This window comes from Aythya marila (assembly GCF_965140915.1).
Source record: "Aythya marila genome assembly, chromosome: 1".
NCBI classification, from domain to species: Eukaryota; Metazoa; Chordata; class Aves; order Anseriformes; family Anatidae; genus Aythya; species Aythya marila.
This window is the reverse complement of record NC_139042.1, coordinates 206,806,736-206,831,364: the sequence shown is the minus strand read 5'-3', so window position 1 is coordinate 206,831,364 and position 24,629 is coordinate 206,806,736. Positions and strand designations below refer to the sequence as shown.

Sequence of the window (24,629 nt, the reverse complement as noted above, 5' to 3'; positions counted from 1 at the left end):
CCGCTCTCTCCCCGCCGCCATTTGGCGCTTCCCGCCCTCCGCCGGCCCCGGTCGCGGGGCGCTGCCGTCACGGCCCCGCCGCCATCCCCGCCCCGCCGCCATCCCCGCCGCCTCCCGGTCCCGTCCCCGCCATGGCGGAGCCGCCTCGCCGCCCCCGGGAGCTGTTCCTGGCCGGGCTGGCCGCCGCCTACCTCGCCGCCTTCGTCTCGCTCTACCTGCAGCTGCCCGGTACGGCGCCCCCTCCCCATCCCCATCCCCTCCCGTTAACCCCGCGCCTCTCTGACCCCGTCCCCGTTGTGTCCCCGCTGTGTCCCCCCAGGGCTGTACGGCCACGACGGGATCCTGCCGGTGCGGCGGGCGCTGCGGCCGGGCGGGCGGGGGCTGCGGGCGCTGCTGGGGGCCGAGCCCACGCTGCTGTGGCTGAGCCCCCGCGCGGGGCTGGCGGCGGAGCGCGGCGCGGAGCTGCTCTGCCTGCTGGGCGCCGCCGCCGCACTCGGAGCCCTGCTCAGCGCCGCGCTCAGGGACTGCGTCCTGCTCGCCGCCATGCACGCGGCGTACCTGTCGCTGTACCAGGTAACGGGGGGGGAGTGGGGTTGGGGTGGGGTTGGGGTTGGGGTTGGGGTGGGATTGGGATTGGGATTGGGATTGGGATTGGGGTGGGATGGGGATGGGATGGGGACCATGCGCGTGGCATATCTGTCACTGTACCAGGTAACGGGGGGGGGGGTTTGGGGTTGGGGTTGGGGTTGGGGTGGGGTGGGGATGGGGACCATGCACGTGGCATACCTGTCACTGTACCAGGTAACGGGGGGGAGTGGGGTTGGGGTTGGGGTGGGATTGGGATTGGGGGGGGATTGGGGATGGGATGGGGATGGGAACCATGCACGCGGCGTACCTGTCGCTGTACCAGGTAACGGGGGGGGGGGGATTGGGATTGGGGTTGGGGTTGGGATTGGGGTGGGGTGGGGTGGGGTGGGGTGGGGATGGGGATGGGGATGGGGATGGGGATGGGGACCATGCACGTGGCATACCTGTCACTGTACCAGGTAACGGGGGGGGATTGGGGTGGGGTGGGATTGGGATTGAAATTGGAATTGGGATGGGGATGGGGATGGGATTGGAATTGGGATGGGGATGGGATTGAAATTGGGATTGGGATTGGGATTGGGATGGGATGGGATGGGATGGAGATGGGGATGGGGATGGGAACAGGACTGGCACCGAGACTGGCACTGGGACCTGTCCCAGAATCCCAAAGCTGGGCACTGCGCGGCTGCGGCTCAGGGGTTTTTTTGGGGGGAGCTGGGCGGGGAGGAGAGTGTGATTGTCTGTGTGTGAGCTGGGTCAGTGTGTAATTGTGTGTGTGAGAGCTGGGTGTGCATGGCTGAGCTGGGGGGCTTGTGAGTGTGTGCACGTGTGTGTGAGCTGGGGGACTGTGTGTGACTGTGAGTGCATGGGTGAGCTGGGTGTGAGCTGGGTGTGCACGGCTGAGCTGGGGGGCTGTGAGCTGGGTGCCTGTGTGCTGTGTGTGCGTGTGAGCGGTGTCTGTGAGCTGGCTGTGATTGTGTGTGTGTGTGTCAGCTGGGTGCATGGCTGTGATTGTGAGTGTGTGTGAGCTGTGTGTGAGCTGTGTGTGAGCTGTGTGCATGTGTTTGTGTGTGCGTGTGAGCTGGGTGTGTGCCAGCTGTGCGTGCCCCTGTCTGTGCGTGTGTCAGCTCAGCTGCGGTAGGGCTCTCGGTTCCTCTTCCCTCCCAGTTCGGGGAAACCCAGCAGGGAGCAGCTCACCAGGACCCCCCCTGGCAGGGCGCCTGCTGCTGGAGCTGGGGAGGCCACGTGGCACTGCTCCAACCCCAAAACATGTGGCTGCCCCTGTCCTGGGGTGCCCCTGTCCCCTGGGTGCCCCTGTCCCCGGGTGCCCCTGTCCCCTGGGTGCCCCTGTCCCCGGGTGCCCCTGTCCGTGCCGTGTCCCAGGGGGGCAGGACAGGAGCCTGTTTTGGTTCCTGCCCCTGGAGAGGCAGCAGCAGGAGCCGTGCAGGCTCCCGGAGCAGCCTCCACCCAGCCCTGCGTGCCAGGCCCTCGTCCTTCCCTTTTAAGGTGATCTGCAGAAAAATCCTCGCCCTCCTCCTCCTCCTCCTCTTCCTCCTCCTCCCCTCTGCTCTGCCTGCAAGCGGGGCTCAGCCAGGGGCTGTGCCAGGAGGGGCAGCCCCATGCAGCAGGGCTCAGCCCCGTGCCGTCCCCATCCCCGTCCCCGTCCCCGTCCCCGTCCCGCTGAGGCTGCCCCGTTGCTCCCGCTGGCCACGTGGCCGTGCCTGGAGCTGCTCCTGGGCTGCGGTTCCTGGCACCGTGTCCTGTCCTCCTCCGTCCTCCCTCCTCCACCTCACACCCCGGGGCTGCCTCCGTGGCATCGCAGCGCCGCGGCGTGCCGAGGCAATGCCACGCGCCTCGGGTCTGGCAGGGCTCTGGGGGGGCTCCAAGCGGGCAGGGAGCGGGGCAGGGCCCCGGGGGGCAACACCCCGCAGCGCAGAGCCCCCCGCCCCGCTCACCGCTCGCTCTCCCCGCAGGTAGGCCAGGTCTTCCTCTACTTCCAGTGGTAAGTCAGCCGCCCGCACGCCCACCCTGCGGACCCCGCAGGGCCCTCCCGGGGGGCTCCGCGCCTCCCGTCCCCTCCGTCCCCGCTCGGCACCTCGGGGACGCGGCCCCGGGGTGTCAGTGTGGGACTGTGGCTGTGCCCTTAGGGACAGCCTCCTGCTGGAAGCGGGCTTCCTGGGGGTGCTGGTGGCCCCCCTGCGCCTCTTCAGGTGGCGCTCGGCGGCGTGGCGCGCCCACGACGGGGTCACCTTCTGGCTGGTGCGCTGGCTGCTCTTCCGCCTCATGTTCGCCTCCGGCGTGGTGAAGCTGACCAGCCGCTGCCCCACCTGGTGGGGGCTCACAGGTGAGGGGGGGGCACAGCCCCCAGCCCCAGGTTATGCCCCTCGGGCAGCCGTGGGGCTCTGGGCAGCTCCGTGCAAACGCACCGCGCTCAGCGCCCCCGGCACGGCGCTGCCCGCCCCGAGCTGCTCCCCTGCCCCCGGGCACGCCGCTGACCCCCTGCTGCCCCCCCCCCAGCTCTCACCTACCACTACGAGACGCAGTGCATCCCCACGCCGGCCGCCTGGTTCGCCCACCAGCTGCCCGTGTGGTTCCAGAAGCTCAGCGTGGTGGCCACCTACGTCATCGAGATCGCCGTCCCGCTGCTCTTCTTCGCCCCCATCCGCCGCCTCCGGCTCTTCGCCTTCTACTGCCAGGTGCGGGGGGCGTTGGAGTGGTGGCGGGGGGCTGCCCGCAGGCTGCTCGGTGCCGTGACGCCCCCAGCCCTGCCTCTGCCCCCGCCCAGGTCCTGCTGCAGGTCCTCATCATCCTCACGGGCAACTACAACTTCTTCAACGCGCTCACCATCGTGCTGGCCTTCTCCCTGCTGGATGAGGAGCACGTGGCGTACTGGCTGGGGCGCAGCAAGAAGAAGCACGCCAGCTGTGAGTCGGGGGGCTCACGGCCCCTTTGGGGGCACAGTGCCCTCTGCAGTGCGTGGGATGGGGGTGGGACGGGGAGGGGACAGCTCTGAGTGGCCCCGGGGGGTGTCGTTGTGGCTGCCCCGGGTTGGTGCTGAGCGAGCAGCCGCCCCCGGGGTGCTCAGGTTCCCCTGGGGTGCGGGGCCGTGCTCTGGGCGCTGCCCCTGCCCCCCTGTGCGTGGGCTCCTGGGGCTGGGCTCGTGGTTTGCTGCGTGCCGTGGGTCACGGCCCGGCGCTGAGCTGCCCCCCGCCCTCAGCCTGGCCCCCCAGCCTCCTCGCCTTCCTCTCCACGCTGCTGGAGCTGGCTGCCTACGCCCTGCTGCTCTACTGGAGCGTCCAGCACTTCGGCCTGGAGATCGACTGGGAGAAGAAGGTGCTGGAATCCAAAGTGGGTACGTCCCGGCCCCACCGGGTGGCCGTCCCTGTCCCCATCCTCATGGCCTGGCTGCTCCCACGGGTGCCGCCGCCGGCCCTGACCCCGCGCTGTCCCCCTGCCCCAGCCTTCACCTACCACGAGTTCACCCAGTGGCTGCGGACGGTGACGCTGCCGCTGGTCGGGGTGGGCTTCCTCTCGCTGTCCTGGGAGATCCTCTCTGCCCTGTACCGGTGAGTGCCGCGGGGCTCCTGCTGCGCCACGTCCCGCGGGCCCTGCGCCCTGGGGTGCAATTCCCAGCCGGGCTGCGGAGGGGCTCACCGGGGTCCCCGTCCCCACGCCATGCACATGCAGCCCGGGGGGGCCGTGCGGGTCTGAGCCCCCCATCCCACCCCCTACAGGTGCATCAGTGTCCGTGGCTGCTTCTGGAAGCTGTGGGCTCTGCTGCAGTGGGCTGTCTTCGCCACGGCCGCCGTGGGGGTGTTTGCGGTCAGCTTGGTGAGCTCGGGGGGCACGGGGGTGGTCCCCGCTCCTTCAGCTGGGGCTGGGGGCTGCGGGTGGGCAGCAGTGGGGCAGGGAGGCTCTGCCCATGCCTCCTGCAGCCCCTCCCCATCGCGCTGCCCAGGTGCCCTTCACCTACATCGACTACGAGTCCAACGGCAAGCTGTGGCCCGGCATCCACCACATGTTCAACGCCGTGGAGCGCTTCCAGGTGGTGAACTCCTACGGGCTCTTCCGCAGGATGACGGGCGTCGGGGGGCGGCCCGAGGTGGTGCTGGAGGGCAGCTACGACAAGCAGACCTGGACGGTGAGCCCCCAGGGCTGGGACGGGGCTGAGGAGCCAGCCCCGGGCATCCCCACCCCGCTGCTGCCTTGGCGCTGCTGGGGCACCCGCCTGTCCCTGTGGGCTGGGGGGGCTTCGTTCATCCCACAGCCCCTGGAGGTGACGGGGGGGGAGCGTAGGGGAGCTGTGGGCTGGACTTGAGCCCCCTGCCCTGCCCGCAGGAGATCGAGTTCATGTACAAGCCGGGCAACGTCAGCGTGGCCCCGCCGCTGGTGGCCCCGCACCAGCCCCGGCTCGACTGGCAGATGTGGTTCGCGGCCCTGGGGCACCACAGCAGCAGCCCCTGGTTCGCCAGCTTCGTGTACCGCCTGCTGCAGGGCAAGAAGGACGGTGAGCGGGGCTGGGGGGGTCAGGGGGGGCTGGGGCTGGGGTTTGGGCGGCCCCTGTAACGCTGCGCCCCCGCAGTGATCCGCCTGGTGCAGCTGGATGAGGCCAAGTACCCGTTCAGCGCGCAGCCGCCCACCTACATCCGCGCCCAGCTCTACAAGTACTGGTTCACCGGCAGCGCCGAGACCGGGTGAGCTGGGTGGGGGCACCCCCCACTGCCCCCCCTGCCCCCCACCGTGGGGGTGACCCCGCACCGACGTGTGTGTGCCTGTCCTTGGGCAGCCGCGGGGGCAAGCCCTGAGGGTGGGGGGCTCACCGGGACCCCGAGCGCAGCTCCAGGGGGCCGTGGGGCTGCGGGGGGGGGTCCCGTCCCCCCCGGGTACTCATCCCCTGCCCCACAGGGAGGGGGCCACGCGGTGGTGGCGGCGGCAGCACGTCCAGGAGTTCTTCCCCACCGTGTCTCTGGGCGACCCCACGCTGGAGAACCTCCTCGCGCAGCACGGGCTGAAGGTCAGACCCTCACCCCGCACCCCGCTGAGCCCCGTTTGTGCCCCCCCTGCGTGGCCGTGGGGTGCCGCTCACCCTCTCCCCGTGCCCCCCCCCAGGACAAGGCGCCCCCCAAGCGCCCGGCGACCACCTTCCTGCCCTGGCTGCTGGAGTCCATCCGGCGCCTCAGCCTCCCGCTGTCGGCCCCGGCCGTGCTGTGGTCCCTGTACCTCGGCGCCGCCAGCGCCGCCCTGCTGCGCGCCCTCGGCCGCCGGCACCGGGGGGGGACACCCCCGGCCCGCCACAAAGGGCCCAAGCGGGGGGACCCGGTGGACCGAGGGGGCGGCGAGAAGAACGGGCAGGTGAGGAGGAAGGAGGAGAGGGAGGAGAAGGGCGAGGGCCGAGCCCGGGGGGCGGCCGACGGCGAGGGTCCCCGCGGCACCAAGAAGAAGAAGTAGCAGCAGCGCCGGGCGCCACCAGGACCCATCTTCCAGGCACCGGATGATGCCGCTGGCTCCGGGCCCCCCCCTCTGCGCCCCCCGGCCGCCCGACGCTGCCTCTGTCCCCGTGGGGGGGTCCTGGTGGGGCACAGCCCCCCCCCCCGCCGTCACGGCCCCCGCCCCGGGGTGAGCGTGCCGCTCTCCCTGCCAGTGCCTTCATGGAGCGGTGCGGGTGGGGGCGGCCTCCCCGTGCCCCCCAGCGGGGGCTGCCCCTCTGCCCCCCACCCCCGGCCGTCCCGTGGGGCAGGGGCGGTGCTGGGGGGGCAGCTGCATCGCGGCCTCGTGTGCCCACAAGGGGCCCCATGCCTCGTGTGCCCCCGCTGCCCCGTGCCGGGGGGGGGGTCTGACCGCACCGCGCTTCCCCTCGCACAGGGGTTTGCTATGATTTTCTAAATAAAGCCTTTGACATTCCAGCCCCAGGCCTCTCCTTCACCCCAGAAAGTTTTGGGGGGGAAATGGGGGCTGTGCTGACCCCACTCAGTCCCGCTGCCCCCCCCCACCCCATCCAGGGGGCTCTCCCAGCCCCGTGCCCTGGCTGCGTCCAGCTCCGCGCTGCGTGCCAAGCAGGTTTATTGGTGGCCTGGGGCCCTGGGGCAGGGCGTGGGGCAAGCAGGGGGGGCGAGAGCAGTGCTGTGTGCCGGGGGGGGGCCGGGGCTGCTCCGGGGGGGGGGTCCCAGCTCACCAGCAGAGCTGCCCCGGGCAGTACTTGTCGATGAGGGACTGGTAGTACCCCCGCAGCTCCTGCACCGCGGGCAGCTCCTCCTGCTTGGTGTAGAGGTCGAACTTGCTGTGGGAGCAAGCAGGGGGTCAGAGCCGGACTGGGGGGGGGGGCACAACGTCCCAGCCCCCCCCCCCCCAGCTTCTCGACCACGCACTTGAGCTCCTTGACCCAGGGCAGCATGCGCAGGTCCTCCTCGCTGCAGAGGTGCCCGTAGTCCCCGTGCGCGTGCCAGGGGTAGAAGGAGTGGAAGCGCACCATGTAGAAGGCCTGGGGGGGGGGATTAAGGGGGAGGGGGGACAGGGCCGTGGCATGGGGGGGGGGCTGTGGGTGCCCGGCCCCCCGCCCTGAGCCCCCAGCCCTCACCTCCTTGGATAGGGCGAAGTTGTTGAACTTCATCACTCTGTACATGTACTCTGCGGAGACAGCGGGCGGCTGGGGGGGGCGGGCAGCCACTGCCCAGACACTGGGGGCGATGGGGGCAGAGCCCCTGTGCCCCCCCACCCCAAAAGGGGTCCCCCTGCTGCAGCTCACCGTCGTGTCCCCAGGACATGAGCACGTTCTCCAGGCCGCAGTGGGGCTGGTACATCCCGCACTCCGTGCTGGGGGGGCAGGGGCCTGGGCTCGGGGCTGCGCCGTGGGGCTGAGCCCCCCCCCGAGCCCCCCCCACACACACAGAGGGGCAGGGGCCGCGCTCACCTGTAGCGGGGGTCCCTGCTGTCGGGGTTCTGGTGGAAGGTGGAGTCGCTGAAGACCACCGAGCTCTGCACCTTGCAGCCCACGGGGAAGGTGTCCCCCACCACGGCCCACTGCGGGGCGGCCACAGGTGTCCCGGGGGGGCCCGTGGCAGTGCCAGGCGCTGCCCCCCCCCCTCCCCAAAACCCCGCTCACCTGGGGCTCCCCGAACAGCGCCAGGACCTTGCCCAGGTCGTGCAGCAGCCCCACGAGGTGGAACCAGTCTGGGGGCGAGCAGGGCTGTCGGTCACCCCCCTCTGGTGGCACCCCCGGGGCTCGGGCCCCCCCGTCCCGGCCCTACCTTTGTCGGGGTGGGCGCGACGGATGCCCTCGGCGGTCTGGTAGGCGTGGAAGGAGTTGGGGAAGTCGACGTCGGGGTCGGACTCGTCCACCAGCTGGTCCAGCAGCTCCAGCGCCTCCATCACGCTCATCCTGCGCAGGGAGCAGCCCCCGTACTCGGCGCTCTGGGGGCGCACCGGGGCGGTGAGCACCGGCCTGGGGACCCCCGGGACCCCCCCCCAGGACCCCCAGGACCACGGTGCCAGCGGGGCTGGGCACCCGGAGGAGAGGCACGCACCTTCCTGCGGACGAAGTCGACGGTCTGGTGGGTGTGCATCAGCAGGTAGGTGCTGTAGACGCGGTCCAGCAGCTTCCCCTCCTGCGGCGCAGCGTCAGGCTCGGGGGGCTCGGCCCCGTGGGGTGGGCTGGGGGGGGGGCTGCCCCGTCCCGCTGCCCCCCGAGGGCGGCAGGGCCAGCCCCGCGGTGCCGGCGGCTCACCGTGTAGTTGCGGTACTCGGACTTGGCCTTGCCGGGCTGCGGCTCCTCGGAGGGGTCGGCGTCCTGGGGACACAGGGGGCAGGGTCAGCGGGGCTGATCCCGCACACAGCCCACGGCCGTGGGGACAGAGACAAAAGGCTCAGGGACAAAATGTTCCCTGCAGGGTGTGGGGACCACGCGAGCTCCAAAGGGAAGCCCTGGGGGCAGTGGCAGCACTGCACGGCGAAGTGCAGTGTTGGGGGCACTGCGCTGCACTGCACGAGGCTGCACAGTGTGGTGCTGTGCTGCATGGCACTGTGTTGCATGGCACTGCACAGCACTGCACTGCACTGCGAAGTGCAGTGGTGGGGGCACTGCACTGCACTGCACGAGGCTGCACAGAGCGGTGCTGTGCCAAGTGGTGCTGTGCTGCATGCTGCAGTGCTGTGCTGCTCGGTGCTGCATGGCACTGCAGTCTGCTGCGTGGTGCTGTGCTGCGTGGCACTGATCTGTGCTGTGCTCCGTGGCACTGCACTGTGCTGCACGGCACTGCACTGCACCGCACTGCACAACAGTGCTGCACAGCACTGCACTGCACCGCACTGCAAGGCACTGCAAGGCACTGCACAGCACAGCACTGTGCAGCGTTACACTGCACAGCACTGCAAGGCACTGCACAGTGTTGCACTGCACAGCACAGCGCAGCATTGCACAGCACAGCACTGTGCAGCATTGCTCTGCACTGCACAGCACTGCACGGCCCTGCACTGCACAGCACTGCACTGTGCAGCATTACCCTGCACAGCACTGCAAGGCACAGCACTGCACAGCATTGCACCACACTGCACAGCACTGCCAGGCACTGCGCAGCACCACACAGCACTGCCCCACTGCTCCTTTGCCCCATCCCCATCCCACGGCCGCCCCACACAGGGGGTTGCAGCCCCCAGGAGGGGGGTCCCAGGCCGTGTCCCCACAGGGCACAAAGTCCGTGCCACCCGGCCAGCCCGGTGCACTGGGCCGTGTCTCCTGCGTCCCCAGGGAGCAAAGAGGGGCACAAGAGGGGCACCGGCCCTGTTCTGAGGGGGGGGCAGCCCAGAAGCACTGCCCCGAGTCCCCATAGAGCAGTGTGTGGGGTCAGTGTGCCATGGGGTGGGACCGTGTGGGATGGGACCCCCCTGGGGCTGGGACCCCCCTGGGGCTGGGATCCTCCTGAGTGTGGGATCCACAGGGGTTTGGGACCACTCGGGGGCCGGGACTCCTGTGGAGGTGGGAACCCCACAAGGATGGGACCCCCCCCCCGGGGAATGGGTATCTGTGAGGATCAGATCCACGTGGGGCTGGGGGGACATTGGAGGGTCCTAGGGGGTCTCCTGCCCCCCCCTCTGCCCCCCCTCAGCCACCCCACTGCCAAGCTCTGCCGGGCCCCACATCACACCGAGCTGTGGGGGGGTTCCCTGAGCGCCAGACCCCATGGGGGGGGGGAGCGGGGCTGGCCCCGAGGGGGGGTACTCACCGCCCGGGGGGGCCTCATGCTGGCCGTGGCGAGGGGCAGAGGGCGCACGGGGCGGCCGCCGGGACCCCCGGCTTTATCCCCGGGCGCGGGGGCAATCGGTCACCAGTTAACCGGCCCCCGGTTAATGTTTGAGCCCGCGCCGCCGCCGCTGCTCCCCAGGGCAGGGGGGTGCTGGGGGGGTCCTGGCCCAGCCCCCGGGCTGGGGTGACCCAGGCTGCACCCCCCTGAGTAGGGGAGCCCCCAGACCCGGCTGGGGACCCCCAGCTGCCGGCAGCCCCATGGGCAGTGGGGTTGTGGCTGCGCTGCTCCGGGCATGGGGCACGGGGGTGCCATGGGGGGCACACGGCTGGGGGGGCACTGGGGTGGGGGCTGCAGCCGTGGCAAACATGGGGGAGTCCCGGTGACACCGGCTGCAGAGACCCTAATGCTGGGGAAGGGTCTCCGTGGGACAGCCCCGGCACTACTGCTGCCCCCCCCCCAGTGGGGATGGGAGAAGGGGGCTCTGGGGGAGGGGAGGAGGAAATGGGGGGGGGGTCCCACAGGGGCTGGGGCACCCAGCGCATCCCCTGGGAGTGGGATGGGGCCGTGGGGCAGCGTCTGGGGGGAGGGCGTGGGGACGGACCCCACATCCCATGGGGCTGGGGGGGCAGGAAGGGGGCAGGTGAGGGGGGCTGAGGGGGCTGGGGGGGGGCGGTGGGACAGACGGACAGGGAGAGGGGGGGGCAGGCGGACAGACAGGCAGGATGGGGGGGGGGAGCCTGGTGCTGCCCGGGGCACTGCGCCCAAGCAGCCACTCGTGCAGGGCTCCGTCACGACCCGACCCGTCGTGACACGTCGCGACACATCATGACACGACAGCGTTCGCTCGCTCCCCCCGTTGGGAAGTCTCACGCTTTATTCTGCCCAAACCCCATTTTTGGAATTTTTGGGTTTTGGAATACGCAGGGGGGGTGAGTGCCCGGCGTGCCCCCGAGTGCCGGGGCCGCGACGCCTCCTGTCTGCAGTGGGGCTGGGGGGCACCAGGAGGCACTGGGGGGTACTGGGAGCACTGGGGGGTACTGGGGGGCACTGGGGGGCACTGGGGCCGGGCAGGGGTCGTCCCAGTCCCCGCAGGTCCCAGGGGCAGCGACGCAGCGGCTGCAGCCTCTTGGCTCAGCTGGCCACGGGCCCAGCGCTGGCACACGCAGCTTGGCCAAAATCGTGGAGTCTGACCCCAGATTTTCCGGGCTAAGCTCCCAGCCGGGGTCTGAGGTCTCGCTCCCACCCAGCCCCGTGGTTTGGGGCGGCGAGGGGCCGGGAGCAGCACCCATGGGTGCCCCCCACCCCCTGGTGCTCGGGGGGGGCACTGGGTGCTCCTGGGGACAGAGGGGGCTGTGGGCACAGATGAGGGCACTGCTGGCACCGGGGGGGGGGGGGCTGCACCCAGGGGGACGGGGGGGGCTCATACGAGGGATGGGGCCGATGGGGGTGGCGTTGGGTGAGGGTGCCCGTGGAGGTGGGGATGCGGCTGCAGGAGGAAGGGGTGCAGTCACGCCATGCCCCCCACCCTCTCCACGGAGGGCTGGATCCGTCCCATGTCCCCCCCCCCCAGCTGGGTCCCATTGCCAGCAGGTTGGGGTCCCTCTGCTCCCGGGATTTGGCCAGGGGTGGCCCTGGGCTCCCAGCACCTTGCTCACGGGGAGGACAAGAGCCGGGGGGGGGCAGGCACGACCCCAGACAGGGGTGCAAATCCCCATCAGAGCGTGGGGTGCCTGGAAAACTTGGGGTCCCCTCGTGTCTGTGCCTCCCCCCACCCCAAATCCTGGTCCCCAGACACCACGGGGCCCTTCCCAGCCGTGCTCCGGGGGCACGGGGCCTGTCCCCAGCGCCTCAGCATCACCCTGGGGTGGCACCAGGACCAGGGGGGGGGGCAGGAGCTGGGAGGGGAATGGGGACAGGGCAGGGCAGGAATGGGGTCAGGATGGGGCAGGAATGGGGTCAGGGACAGGAATGGGGTCAGGATGGGGCAGGAATGGGGTCAGGACAGGGACAGGAGAACTTCTCACCGTGCCCTGGAGCCCACCAGCAGCTGGTCCCAGCCTCATCTCGGGGCTGTGAGCAGTATTGGGGGGGGGTCTTAGGGGGGGGACAAGGAGGACAGGGCCTCAGGGGAAGGGGGCAGCCTCCTCCCCGGTGAGGATGGGACCCCACAGACACCCTCTCCTCAGCCTTGGGAAGGGACCCAGGGCACTGAGCCCAACCTGGGACCCCCGCCAGGAGAAGGGTGCTGGGGGCAGCTGGGCTGGGACCGGGCTGGGGAGGGCTGGGGAGGGACCCCCCCCCCCCACTCTGCTCCTGTGGTCCCTGCGTGTCCCCATCCCCAGCCCCTCCCTGCCCTGGGGACAGCAGGGACCCCCTGCCCGTGCCCCCCCCCGGCAGCACCCACAAAGCCCCAGGTTTGGGCACAGCAGAGGGCAGGCGAGGGCCAGGATGTGCCGGGGGGGACCCCGCGTCGCCGCGCATCCCGGGGGGGGCGCAGGCGGTGCCATGGGGCCGCTGAGCTGCTGAGTCAGGCGGCAGCGGGGCCGGGGGCTCAGCCCCGAGCTCTTGCACAAGGGCCAGCGCCGGTGCCCCTTGGACCTGCGGTCAACAGCCCCGGTGGCCGGGCCACGGGCCAGGAGCTCCGCGGTGACACGGCGCTCGTCCCGCCGGGACCCTCCGTGGGGACAAAACCCCGTCCCCACGGGGCCACCGCCGCCCTGCGGCCCCATCCCGGGCTGGCGCTGGGCTCAGCCCCACGTGGGGACCCCGGGCACCCCGCAGAAAGGCGCAGACGAGCCCGGCAGCCTCTGGAAGTGCTTTAGTGGGAGCCCCTAGGGGGGCTCCAGGCAGTCTGGCGGGGGGCGGCCGCCCTCAGCCGTAGCTGTGGGGGCTGTTGGGGTTCATGGGGGACGAGTCCTGGCGGCCCGACTGTCCCATCAGCTGCCACAGGCGGTGGCTGAGGTTCTGCACCTGGCAGGTGCCCAGCACGCAGCCCACCCGCAGCAGCTGCGCGTGGTGCAGGCGGCCCCCGGCGTGCCGACGGCCCCGGTGCGCAACGGGGTGCCGGGGGGCCAGGGGCGCACCGCGGCGGTGGCCGTGCCGGGGGGCGAGCTTCGGGCCGTGCCGGGGGGCTGGCCGGGGTCCGTGCCGCGGGGTGAGCCTCGGGCCGTGCCGGGGGGCGAGCTGTCTGCGCCGGGGGCCACCTGCAAGCTGCGGTGGGGCTGGGGGCTGCAGTCCTGGGGGGTCACCGTGGAGTGGGATCAGGGCCGGGTGCTGCCGGGGCGCCTGCAGCGAGGCCGGGGAGGGTCTCCGGTCCGGGGGCTCCCTGCAAGAGAGCAGCGTGGGGTGAGCAGGAGGGTGGGCGGCACAGCCCCGGGCTGGGGGGGGCCGCAGAGGGGCGCGGACCCCCGGGAGATGCGGCCCCTTTGGGGCACCCCCAGCCCCGCAGCGTGCCCTGGGTGGCCGCGTCCTGCAGAGGGCGTCCGGGGCCAGCGCTGGGCGAGCTCGCCCCCGGGGAGGGGGTGCTCGCCACGGGGAGCCGGCCCTGCAGGCAGCAGCTGCCCCCCCCCCACCAAGCCCCCTCCCCAGGGGGACCCCAGCCCCGGGCTCTCCCCCACCCCCCGCCCTGTGCCCCCCGGGATGGGGCAGGTCCAGAGCTCCGCGGTGCCGGCAGCCCCCAGCCCAGCCGCCCGGTGCCCCCCACCCACGGTGCAGCTGGACCCCAGCCCCGTGCCCACGCCAGGCCCCAGGGAGCTGCGTGGGGCCAGGAGGAGGCCGAGCGGGAGCAGCCCCCCGCAGCCCCACCCGTACCCACCCGTACCCACGCTGCGCCACGAGGGCCAGTGGGGAGGTGCTGCCAGCGGCACGGCTGCGCCCGCAGGCTCCCAGCCTCCAAACCAGCAGCACTGGGATGTGTGCCCGGCCCCTCCCGGCCCCCCTCATCCCATCCCACAGGGCTCCCCGGGGACACGGGAACCCACGTCCCACCACGGCCGCCCCGTGCCGCTGCCACTGCGTTATGTGAGCGTGTCCAGGAGCCCCGCCACCAGCCCCCACCCACCCCACAAGCGCTGACACCTCTGGGGCCGTGCTCTGCCCCACGGCTGTGCCAGGTCCCTGTGCTGGGGGGGCTGCTGAGCCTGCTGCCCACCTCCCCTGCAGCCCCCACACCCCAGGGGCGCTGCCTGCCCCAGGCACACACGGACACCCCAGCCCCTCTCCGCCTGCTCCTTGTGGCCGTGGCACAGGAGCCCTGGCCCGGGGCCTGGCTCCAGGCACGGCACAGCCACGGGGCACCGAGGGGCTGCATGTGGCAGCTGAGCCCTTGCCCCCCAGCCCCCGGTGCTCACACATCTGCTGCCCCAACCCCATTGGCACCAGGCCCTGCCCCACACCAGCCCCCTGCCCTGCAGGAACATGTGGCAGGGTGTGGGGGCAGTGTGGGGGATCATGCACCACATGGCTGGGGGCACCCAAGAACTGTGTCGGGGAGCCCCCCACACACACCAGCGCTGCCGGCACACGGCAGCACCAGCACAGCCCTGCAGCCCGGCCTGAGCCCCCTGCACCTTCCTGCACCACCAGCATGATGCCACACACACACGAGGGCACAGCCGTGGTGCAACCCCACGCGCAGACACACACAGCCATGGGGCAACCCGCATGGTGCAACCCCACGCACGCGCAGCTGTCCCTGCAGACGCGGCCCCCCCTCACCCCTGTGAACGCGCACACGCGTGCCGTGACCCCTGCACACACACAGGTCCACCCCCGTGCCGGTGTGCATGCCGACACGCACGCACGCCCCAAGCCCAGCACGCAGCGGTGCACGCATGTCCCGGCACGCACACGCGTCCGTGCGCTCCAACACCCGCACCCACGTCCCGCAGTGCGCACGGACGGGCGGTGACCCCGTGCACACGCAGTGCCCCCTCCCCTGCTGGCACGCAGACCCCCACACCCCCTGTACCCCCCCTGCACACACAGGCACACTGCTCCCAGCAGCCCTGCATCGTCCTGAGCCCACCAAGCCCCCCGCTGGGGCTGGATGTGGCCGCACGGCGCTGCTGGCCCTGCACCGTGGGGCTGGGGGCTCATCCCGGCACAGCTCGTCGGGGTCAAGGCTGGACGCTGCTTGGCCACGAGCCCCGGGGAGCAGGGACGGAGGCCAAATTCCTGCAGCCCGGCAGGGACAGGAAGCACCGGCGGGGCAAGGCCTCGCGCTCGCCTGCCCCTTCCTCGGACGTGTTTACAGGAGGCAGCTGCTGCCCGGAAACCGGCCGCGGGGCTTTCCCTGGCAGCGCTCACCCAGGCAGCCCCAGTGAGCCCCCAGCCCAAAAAGCCCCGTGCCGGGTTCCCGCAGGACGGCTGGGGAGTTCCCCGCCCGGCCCTGGCTTTGCCCCGGCGCATCCGGCAGCGCGTGGGATCGCCGCAGCTCTGCTCCCTGCCTGGTCCCTGGAGCTCTGCGAGGCTCACGGGCTCCCACTGCCCCCCCCACAGCCCCTGCCCTGCCGGGCTGCAGCCTCCCCGCAGCTCCCCTGGGCCCTTTCCATGCAGCTTCCAGCCCCGAGGTGAGCCCCCCTCCCTCCTTCTGCCTCTCACTGCTGCCCACCCCAGCTCCCGTAGCACCAGTGCCAAGCCAGCACCCACGCAGGGGCAGCCCCAGGCACCCACCCGCAGCACCCCCGGCCCCAGGGACAGCAGCCCCAGCAGCAGCCGCGCTGTGCCACCCCACGGCCACGGCCCCGGAGCCGCACAGAGCCCGGCGCAGGCTTCCCACGGCGCAGGGCACAGCCCCAACCAGCTCCTCAAGCAGCAACATGCAGGCGCGCAGCCCGCGCGTGCACGCACGCACGGCGCCGGCAGGAGCTTTAATCCCCTTCCCAGCTTCCTCCTCCGGCAGAAAGTTCTGACAAGGGATCCTGGCGCCGCGCAGCCCCTGCCCGTCCTCGCCCCCGCGGGCCCCGTCCACGCGCACCCCGGCCCCTGGCACAGGCACCACCCGGCACGGCACGCACGGACACCTCGTCCTGCCCCTGCTCACACTTGGGCACAGGGACTCTGCCCGGCCCTTGCACACGCTCACACTCTGCCTGGGCTTTGGGCATGCACACACACACAGATGCACACACACACACAGATGCACACACAGACAGACCCCGGTACCCTGCGCCCCACCACCCCCCGTCCCCATGCGCATCGATGTGCCCCGTGCGTTAACCCCGGCCCCGTCCCAGCCCCATTCACCCCCTTCACACCAGGACAGGCTGCTGGGCTCCCGCAGCACTTCAGGAACATCACCAAGGGAGCGTGTGGACCTGGGGGAGCCCCCAGCTTGCCCCCTCCCCGCACCCCCAGGAGCCGTCCCTGCACCCAGAGGACCCTGCACCCAACCTGCTGCCAGCACAAGGGCGCTTTGGCATGGGGCTGGGTGTCCCCTCCCTGTCTGGGGCCACGTCCTGCAGCGGGGACGTGCTGGTGGCAGGAGGCACAGCGGTGCCCCCCGTGCTGGACCCCAGGGGAAACCAGGGAGAGCGTCCGGGGCTGGAGCGGCCCCATGGGGAAGTGCTGGGTGGCCGGACAGGTGGACACACGGTGCCTGGTGGGACAGACGGCTGTGGGGACGTGGCCCCTGCTGGCACCAGACCAAGCAGCAGCCAGGAGCAGAGCCCAGCGGCGCGGGGCAGGCGCACGGGGCCGGGTCCGGTGCCAGACAGGTCCCGGGCGGGGGCTTAGGGCAGCGGGGCTCAGTCCTGGGCTGGGTCCTGAGCAGGGGGTCGGGCTCACGTCCCCCCCGAGAAACCGGGTGGGGGTGCGGGGTGCTGGGTGCTGGCTCACCTGTGCTTGGGCGAGCGCCCCGCGGGCAGGGGCCGGCAGCCGGGCAGCTGCAGCAGACACAGCACCAAGCTGATGCAACCCAGCGCAAGCGGCGCCGGGGCTCTCATGGCGGGGCTGGGCCGGGGCAGCGGATCCGGGGCTGCAAGGAGAAGAGAAAAAAGCTCAGGGCTCGGCAGGGCACGGCTCGGCTCGGCACGGCTCAGCTTAGCTCGGCTCAGCACGGCTCGGCGGCAGCGAGCGGCTCCGGGACCCCAGCGCCGCAGCCCGGCTCTGCCCGACCCGACCCGACCCGAGCCGAGCCGCTCCGCCCAGCCCGGCGCCCCCTGCCCGGTGCCCCCGGATCCCCCCCGTCGAGCTGCCCCCGGTACCCCCCAGTACCCTCCGATACCCCCCGGTGTCCCCCGATACCCCCCGGTGCCCCGTTGCCGCTCCCACCCCCGGTGCCCCCCCGGTGCCCCCGGTGCCGGGGCTCCCGCACGGCCCCGCCCGTACCTGGCTGCGGCCGGGCCGGGGGCTCGGGGGGGGGGTCTCGGTGCTGTCCGGTGGGGTCGGGCCGGGCTCAGCCGCCGGCTGCGGGTGCTCGGGGTGCGGGTGCTCGGGGTGCCGCCGCCGGCCGTGCTGCCCGAGCTGGCGCTGCCCGGCCCAGGTTAAATATCGCTGGGCTCGGCGCGGCGAGGAGGAGCCGAGCGGCCGCGGGAGGAGCCACGGGGCGCGGGGCAGCCCCCCCCGGCCCGGCCCGGCCCCGCACCGCCCCCCCCGGCCCCGCTCCCCGCGGTGCCCAAGGACCGGCCCCGGGAGCCGCCCGCCGGGACCCCCCCGGGCCGGGAGCGGGGCTGGGGCTGGGGGGAGTTGGGGAGGTTTGGGGAGGTTTGGGGAGGTTTGGGGGGGTTTGGGAGGGTTTGGGGGGGCTCCTCCCGCACCTGCGCCCCCTGCCCGGGGCTGGCCGGGCCGTGGCAGCGCTGCTGGAGCCCCGCCGGGGTGCGCTCAGCCGTGCCCAGCCCCGGAGCCGTGCCGAGCCGTGCCGAGCCCCAGTCCCCCGGGACAGCCCTGGGCAAACCCAGCGGTGGGGCGGGGGCCGCATCCTGCCCCCCTGCCGGGCTGCACGGGGCTGCTCGGTGCACGGTGCGGCAGCACCCCCAGCCCCACAGCCCCACGGACCCCACGAGCCCCGTGCCACCACGGAGCTGCCCCCAGCTTGGCCAGGGCTTCCCCCAGGGCTGACCCAGGCTGAAGCTTCTCTTGGGGCCTTTTATCACAATTTGGGGAGCAGCGAGCCCAGGTGCCCCCCCCAGCTCCCCGCTATCCCCCGCTGCTCTGCCTCGCTGCCCTCAGCTGGGGGCCGCGGGGGTCCCCGGGCTCGGGGTGCTCACAGGGTGGGCGATGCTCAGCCCTGGGGGTGCTCCCAGCCCCTCGCTGTGCCCTCGGGTTGCAGGAGGGGTTTGGGGACCGGGGGCTCGCTGCAGCCCCCAGGAGCAGGGGAGGGAGCGGGGCAGCCTTGGGGACGAGGCTGGCTCAGATCCACACCGTGTCCGGCCGAGCGCCAGGCGATGCCAGGCCAAGAGGAGGGGGAGCTGGGGCGCAGGGACCCCAGGGTGGGGGCTCAGCGGGTCTGGGCGTCTGCAGTGGCCCCACTGCCGAGCTGGGGCAGGGCGAGGAGCCCGAGCACCCCGGGGTTGCCCCAGCCGGGGTCTCACCCCAAGGTGGGGGGCCGGTGCCCCCTCCGTGCCCCGCTCCCCCCTTGAGGCCTCCTGGTGCCGAGGGGCCGGGGCCCCGCGTGCTCCGAATCGCTCGGATTCTTCTGCATCATCAGGACACAAAGGCTTCAAACACCCGCGGCCAGCACAGGAGGATTTGCAGCAGCACCTGATCATGTGTCGGCGGGGACGGGGACGGGGACGGGGACGGGACGGGGCTGGGATGGGGCTGGGGACAGGGCACACGGTGCGGCCCGGAGGGTGTCGGGCACCCAGGCAGCCCCCGTGGGGCAGAGCCGCGTCTGCAGCCCCCCCAGCAGAGCAGAGCAGCCCCCGGCCCTGGGCGAGCAGCCGGTGCCACAGCCCCGGGCTCTGCTGGCGTCTCCCCGGGGGATTTCTGTGGCACGCCGGATTCTTCCGCTTGTTTGTTGCTGGATTACTGCAGAGATGGAAAAACAGCAGCGAAACCGCGCCGCAGGGCTGCAGCCAGGGGCCGGGGGCACGAGCACCCTGCCTGGCCCCCGCCCAGCCCCAGTGCCCTGCGAGGGGTGGCCCCTGCAAGGGGTGTCCCCTGGCTGTCCCCTGGATGTCCCCTGGATGTCCCCTGCTGCCCCCAGGGCTGGGAGCAGCCCGGCCACCACCAGCCCGGCCCCGTTACCCCAAACCAAGCCCTGAGCTGTGCTGTGCCATGCTGGGGGGACACCCACGGCACCTCCTGTGCCCCCACACGGGCAGGGTCAGGGGGCCGGGGGCTGCAGCGCCTGCACGAGCCTGGATGGGAGAACCGGGCTGTGGGTGGCTCGTGTTTGTGGCCGGGGGGGTGTTTGTCCAACTCCTCCCCACACAGGGGGGAGCAGGAGGCTGGGGCTCGGCTGGGTGCCCCCTCGTGCCTTGAAGCAGCGGCTCCAGGTGCTGCCATGGAGCAGGAGCAGGGCCAGGGCCAGGAGCAGGAGCAGAAGCAGCAGGAGCAGGAGCAGGGCCAGGATCAGGATCAGGATCGGGTCTCTCCAGCAGCCCTCGCTCCAGGCTGTGCCCTGCCCCGGGGACAAGGCAGGACTGAGCCCGGACCCCCCCCCGGCTGGTGGCTGGGCACAGGCAGCGCTTCCCCCCTGGAGGAGACACCGGGCGTCCAGCCACGAGAATCGATGGCTAAGTTTCAATTAGCTTAATTACCTCCCGGCCAGCGCCTGGCAGGGGAGGGCAGGGAGCTGAGCGCAGCCTGGAGCCCCGAGCCCGAATCCCGCTGGGGGCAGAGAGAGATCTGGGGGCTGGGGGGCAGCGGGGGGCTGCACCCACATGGCTGAGGACCCGCTGGGGACAGGGACGGGGACAGGGATGGGGAGGGAAAGTGGCACAGTGACACCAGTCCCTGCAGCCCCCAGCCCTGGGGGGCTTCCTGGAGGCTCTGGTGCCCCCTGCCCAAGCCCTGCTGTGCCCCTGCGTCCCCGGTGCCTGCACCACGGCGCCCAGACCCCTCGGCGGGTGCCGGCACTCCGGGGACCGAGGCATCACCTGGGGACATCAGAGCACAGCGTGGGGCCGTGGGGGCTGCCTGGGGCTGGGCACGGGGCTGGGGACTGCAGCCACAGAGCCCCCACCCCGTCCAGCAGTGCCGCGGGTGCAGGAAGGGGAACGCGGCGCTGCGACGGTGCGGGCGGCACCCGGCCTGAATCAGTGCGCTCACAGGGCCTGGGGGGGGCTGTGCTGTGCCCCCATGCTGCTGCTGGGACCCCCACACCACGGCTGAGCCCCCCAGCCCATGGCCGAGCCCCCCATGTGGCACCATGCCCGGTGCCGTGCTGGAGCACGGGACGCTGCGGGGATGGGGCGCTGTGGCCGGGGTGCCCCCATGGGCTGGGGGCTGGGGGCTGTCACCCACCCGGGGCTGTCACCCACCCGGGGGGTGTCACCCACCCACCCTTGGGAGAGGAGGAGCGGTGACGAACACCCGCAGGACGTCACCCAGCGTGGACGGAGCTGCCCCATGGATGTGCTTGGTCACCGAACACAGCCCCCAGCCCCCAGCAGGACCCGGCCCCCCTGGGCACGGGGACTTGGGAGAATCGCTGTCACCCCACATCGACCCCACTGCTGCCACCGCAGCCCCGTGACCCGCTCCAGCAGCCCCAAATCCCCCCAGCCCCAAATCCCCCTGGCCCCGACCCCCCGGCCGCGCTCCCTCCCTGTGTCCCCTGGGAGCCGCTCGCACCCACGCACGGCTCAGCCTTGGGTGCTGCAGGGAGCTCAGCGTCACCGGCTGCTGGGCGGGTGTGGGGACAGGGGGACACAGGGATATGGGGTTATGGGGACACGGGGATAATGGGATATGGGGACATGGGGATATGGGGATAATGGGATATGGGGACATGGGGATGTGGGGACAGGGGGATATGGGGACAGGGGGACAGAGGGATATGGGGTTATGGGGACATGGGGATATGGGGACAGCGGGATATGGGGATGTGGGGATATGGGGGTTATGGGATATGGGGACAGGGGGATATGGGGATATGGGGATGTGGGGACAGGGGGATATGGGGACAGAGGGATATGGGGATATGGGGACATGGGGATGTGGGGACGAGGAGAAACAGGGATATGGGTTTAATGGGATATGGGGACATGGGGATATGGGGACATGGGGACATGGGGACACAGGGATAAGGGGTCACAGGGATACGGAGACACGGGGATGTGGGGACATGGGGGACATGGGGTCACAGGGACATGGGGTCATGGGGACACGGGGACACGGGACGTGGGGCTGTGGGGTCACGGTGCTGTGGCTGGGGACACCCCGACCCCAGGGGACCCCCGGCACCCCCCGACCCCTCCCGGACCCCTCCCGGTCCCCCCCCCGGTCCCCTCCCCTCCCCCCCGCTGTGTGCGCGCCCCCTCCCGCCTCGCGCCCCGCCGGGCCCCGCCTCTTTCCCCTAAGCCCCTCCCCTTCCTCCAAGCCCCGCCCCTCTCCCCGCGGCGTGCCGGTGCCACGCCCCCTCCCGTGGAGCGGCGGCGCAGGCGCAGTGCGGGGGCCGGGCCGGGCGGCGCGCGGCGCCAAGATGGCGGCGGTCGGGGCGGCGGCGGCGGCGGCGGGAGCGGGGCTGTGAGCGCGGCGCCTCCCCCGGCCCGGCCCGGCCCGGCCCGGCCCTGCCCGCCGCCATGGCCCGCCTGGCCGACTACTTCGTGCTCGTGGGCTACGACGCGGACAAGCGCGGTGAGCCGGGGCCGCCGCTGGCAGCCAACGCCGCGGGGGAGGGGCGCGGGCGGCGCCGGGACCGGGGGGCACCGGGAGGGACCGGGGGGGAACGGGGGGGATGAGGGGGGATGAGGGGGACCGGGGGGAGCAGCGGGGGGGGTGGCGACGTGGCGGGGCGGCGGGGCGGGCCCGCGGCCGGTACCGGGGCCGGGCCCGGGGGCGGCTCCCGGAGCTCCCCGGGGCGGGGCCGGGGGGGGGCGGGCACCGGGAGACCCCCGGGGCAAGGCCGGGGCCGGGGCCGGGGCCGTGGCTCTGCCCGCAGCCCCCCCGCCCATCCCGGTACCGGCACCGGGCTCTGCCAGGCCCCGTTCGCACCCCCGGGGGCTGCGGGGACCGGGCCGGGCCCGTCCTGCCCCAGCGGGGGGCTGGGGGCCTGGGGGGCCCATCCCCACCCTGGCTCCGGGCACCGGGCACCGGCACCGAGCAGCAGCCCCGGGGATCCCGGTACCGGGGCCGGCTCAGAGCTCGGCCGCCTTCCTCCCCCGGTACCGGGAGCACCGGGCCCTGTCCCCGTCCCTGTGCGTGGTTCAGGGACGGGGGCGATGCTGGACCCGTGTCCGCGGCCCCGGGTGCTGGTGGTGCCGTGGCCGCGCTGTGCCTGCCTCCAGCCCCGCAGTTCCCCCTCTGGCTCCGTCCTGCACAGCCCGGTGCCGGTACCGGAGCTGTCGGTGGTGGCGGTGCCGTGGCAGGGGCCGGTGTCACGGCCGCCCGCTGCCAGCCCTCAGGAACCGGGGCTCCAGAAGGGACAAATCAACACCACCGGTCCTTGTGGTGCCGTCCGGGACCTGCCCGGGGACGTGCAGCCAGGCGCTGTGCTCAGTGGGCAGCCCCGTTACCTGTCAGCAATTAACGAGCCTCAATTAACGAGCCTCCTAACGACTCTCCTCACCTCACCGCTCAGTGGGGCCGCTGCTGCAGCGGGGCTGGAGGCGCTCAGGGCTCCGCGTCCCCACGGGGCCTGGGGTCTTTGGGCACTGTCCCTGCGGGTGGCTTGGTGGCCGGGCTGTGCCGTGCTACACGAGGCCGGGCTGCGTTTTCCCTCCTGGTGCAGCCCTAAGCCAGAGAATTGGCTGTCAGGACGGACGGACGGACGGATGGACAGATGGACAGCTGCTTACAGAGCTGCAAAGTGAGGAGGGGAGAGCACAGGGCACAACGAGGGGCTCCCAGCACACAGCCCGGGCGCTGTGCCCCTGGGGCTGCGCTGGAGGCCACCTTGGCCAGGAGATGGGGACGGCACCGGTGGCACCTTGCAAACGCCAGCACCAGCAGTGACAGCAGGGCAGGCAGCTCTCCGTCCCGGCTGCGAGCCCCAGCTGCCCTCCCTCACAGTGCACAGGGTGCTTTGGAGCAGGGGGTGCCTCAAAGTGACCTGAGGAGCCCCCGGTGAGGAGCCCGGGGCTGTGAGTGCCACGGAAGCGCGGTCTGGCAGGTATCTGGCCGGTACCTCCGTGCCCCCGATCTGATCCTGGGGGCCGTGGCAGCAATCACTGCTGTTCCCGTGCCGATTTCCTGCGCCACCTCCCAGGAGGGAGCCCCCCCCAGTGACTAATTGCCCCCCCCCGTGACTAATTGCCCTGCAGGTCGGGGCGGACCCGGCAGGGCTGTGCAGTCCCCTCCCTGCCGCCCCAGCTGCCTGCTGCCAGCACCTCCGGGGGGGCTCGGGGGTCCTGCTGCGGTGTGGGGAGACCCTCAAGCAGCTGGGGAAGGGGCTCGGCTCTGCCTGCGAGACCCCCGAGCACCGATGGGGTCTGCGAGCAGATGGGGCAGGTCGGTGGCAGTGAAGGGGACCCCGGTGTCTCCGTGCTGTCCCCAGGCACAGCTCGTTCTCTCGTTGTGCCTTCCTGGGAGCAAAACCGAAAGCGAGCGGAGGCGCCGCGAGGGCTGGGGAGAGGCAGGAAGCGGGGCTGGCGGGGGAGCCCGCTGCAGCCCCCGGGTTGTGGTTGGCATCTCGGGGCTGCCAAGGGCCTGGCTCCCCCCGGCACGCACCGTGCGGGGTCGTGGTGGCCTGCCCGGGATGGTGATGTCCTGCTGGGGATAGAGAAAAAGGGTCGTTAACTCTGACAGGAGCCAGGGGTCGGTAACTGAGATGAGAAATGCGCCGGCTGATGGGGAAGGGCCGTGTGGGAGCCTCCGGGTGCGCGCTGGGTGAGGGTCCGGCTGCCTTCCCCCTTCCCCTCCAGGCTGTGACACCGAGCTGTGGGATCACACCGGGCTGTGGGATCCCACCGAGCCCTGGGATCGCCCCCCAGCTCCTGCTGGCTTCGTGTGCTCGGCCGAGGGGCCGCATCCTGCGGGGGCTGCGCACGGAGCCGGCAGAGGGAAGGGCCCCGCTCATCCAGGGGCTGTTCCCGTGCTGCCACCACAGCTCGCCTTTCTCTTGGGCTGTTCTCAGCCCCCCGGGCCCTCGCAGCCCCACGGACAGGGAGGAACGGCCGCGCTGTGGGGCCGCTGTGGGGCCGGGCCTCCTGCCCGCCTGCTGCCCCCGGGGCCGGGAGGTTTCGCTCCGTCCCCTGTGGGCTGCGCGGGGCCGGATCTGTGCAGAGCAGCGCGGCCTCAGGGCGTGCCGAGGGCTCTCTTTGGGGTTTCTTTGGGATTTCTGTACGGAGCGCTGAGCAAACCACGGCCCCTTCCCTGTGGGGAGCTGGAAAACAACAATAAAATCGGGGATTTTAGGAAACGCCGCTCAGAACGAGCCCTGGTGAGCGCGCTGCTGGCTCTGCCCGTGTCCAAATTTGCAGCTGCCCTTCCGAGCCTCCTGCCCTCGTGCCCTCCGTGTGCAGCGCTTCTCTCCGGGCTGCTCTGTGCTTTGTTTGTGCCGAGCCCTTCAGCTGTTGCAGCAGGAAGGCAGGATCCTGCTCTAGGACTTGGCAGCAGAGCGGAAAAAACTCTCGGTGTGGAGGCCCGGCTGCGCGCGGAGCTGCTGGAGGACACGCGCTCCTCCCGGCTGTCCCAATGGTTTTCTCGCTGGTTCTGCAGCCTGCTCCGAGGGCTCTGGGCTCGCCGTGACTCCTGCCT

General features: G+C 72.1%; 4 protein-coding genes across 13 annotated transcripts in view; 2 read left to right on the top strand and 2 right to left on the bottom strand.

Annotated features, from left to right (window-relative positions):
* The first annotated feature begins 75 nt into the window (after positions 1-75).
* LMF2 (lipase maturation factor 2) lies at positions 76-6,491 on the top strand. The gene is made up of 14 exons (XM_082784907.1): positions 76-228; positions 320-573; positions 2,562-2,590; positions 2,736-2,932; positions 3,106-3,284; positions 3,374-3,512; positions 3,806-3,940; positions 4,049-4,154; positions 4,323-4,419; positions 4,547-4,729; positions 4,927-5,095; positions 5,171-5,282; positions 5,494-5,602; positions 5,698-6,491. The coding sequence occupies exons 1-14, from the start codon at positions 132-134 to the stop codon at positions 6,034-6,036; spliced, it is 2,145 nt and encodes a 714-aa protein (XP_082641033.1). The 5' UTR covers positions 76-131; the 3' UTR covers positions 6,037-6,491.
* Positions 6,492-6,637: 146 nt separating this feature from the next.
* Positions 6,638-9,856, bottom strand: MIOX (myo-inositol oxygenase). Of its 4 annotated transcripts, none has more exons than XM_082751576.1 (10): positions 9,804-9,856; positions 8,309-8,371; positions 8,109-8,189; positions 7,833-7,995; positions 7,688-7,755; positions 7,496-7,605; positions 7,331-7,398; positions 7,163-7,212; positions 6,954-7,066; positions 6,638-6,865 (listed from the first exon to the last, which is right to left on the bottom strand). In XM_082751576.1, the coding sequence occupies exons 1-10, from the start codon at positions 9,819-9,821 to the stop codon at positions 6,757-6,759; spliced, it is 843 nt and encodes a 280-aa protein (XP_082607702.1). In that variant the 5' UTR covers positions 9,822-9,856; the 3' UTR covers positions 6,638-6,756. The 4 variants fall into 4 exon arrangements, with proteins under 4 accessions (XP_082607702.1, XP_082607703.1, XP_082607705.1 ...); XM_082751577.1 differs by having other exon boundaries at positions 7,496-7,566; XM_082751579.1 differs by having other exon boundaries at positions 7,496-7,524.
* An 845-nt stretch (positions 9,857-10,701) lies between these two features.
* On the bottom strand, positions 10,702-17,287 carry ADM2 (adrenomedullin 2). Its single transcript, XM_082753036.1, has 3 exons — positions 17,154-17,287; positions 16,662-16,800; positions 10,702-13,149 (listed from the first exon to the last, which is right to left on the bottom strand). The coding sequence occupies exons 2-3, from the start codon at positions 16,766-16,768 to the stop codon at positions 12,696-12,698; spliced, it is 561 nt and encodes a 186-aa protein (XP_082609162.1). The 5' UTR covers positions 16,769-16,800; positions 17,154-17,287; the 3' UTR covers positions 10,702-12,695.
* A 4,128-nt stretch (positions 17,288-21,415) lies between these two features.
* Positions 21,416-24,629, top strand: part of SBF1 (SET binding factor 1) — a 62,241-nt gene continuing 59,027 nt past the window's right edge. For all 7 annotated transcript variants that reach the window (XM_082771449.1, XM_082771447.1, XM_082771444.1 and 4 more), the window contains exon 1: positions 21,416-21,569. In XM_082771449.1, coding sequence (XP_082627575.1) covers positions 21,515-21,569 — 55 coding nt within the window. In that variant the 5' untranslated portion in view covers positions 21,416-21,514. The remainder of the gene's footprint in view (positions 21,570-24,629) is intronic.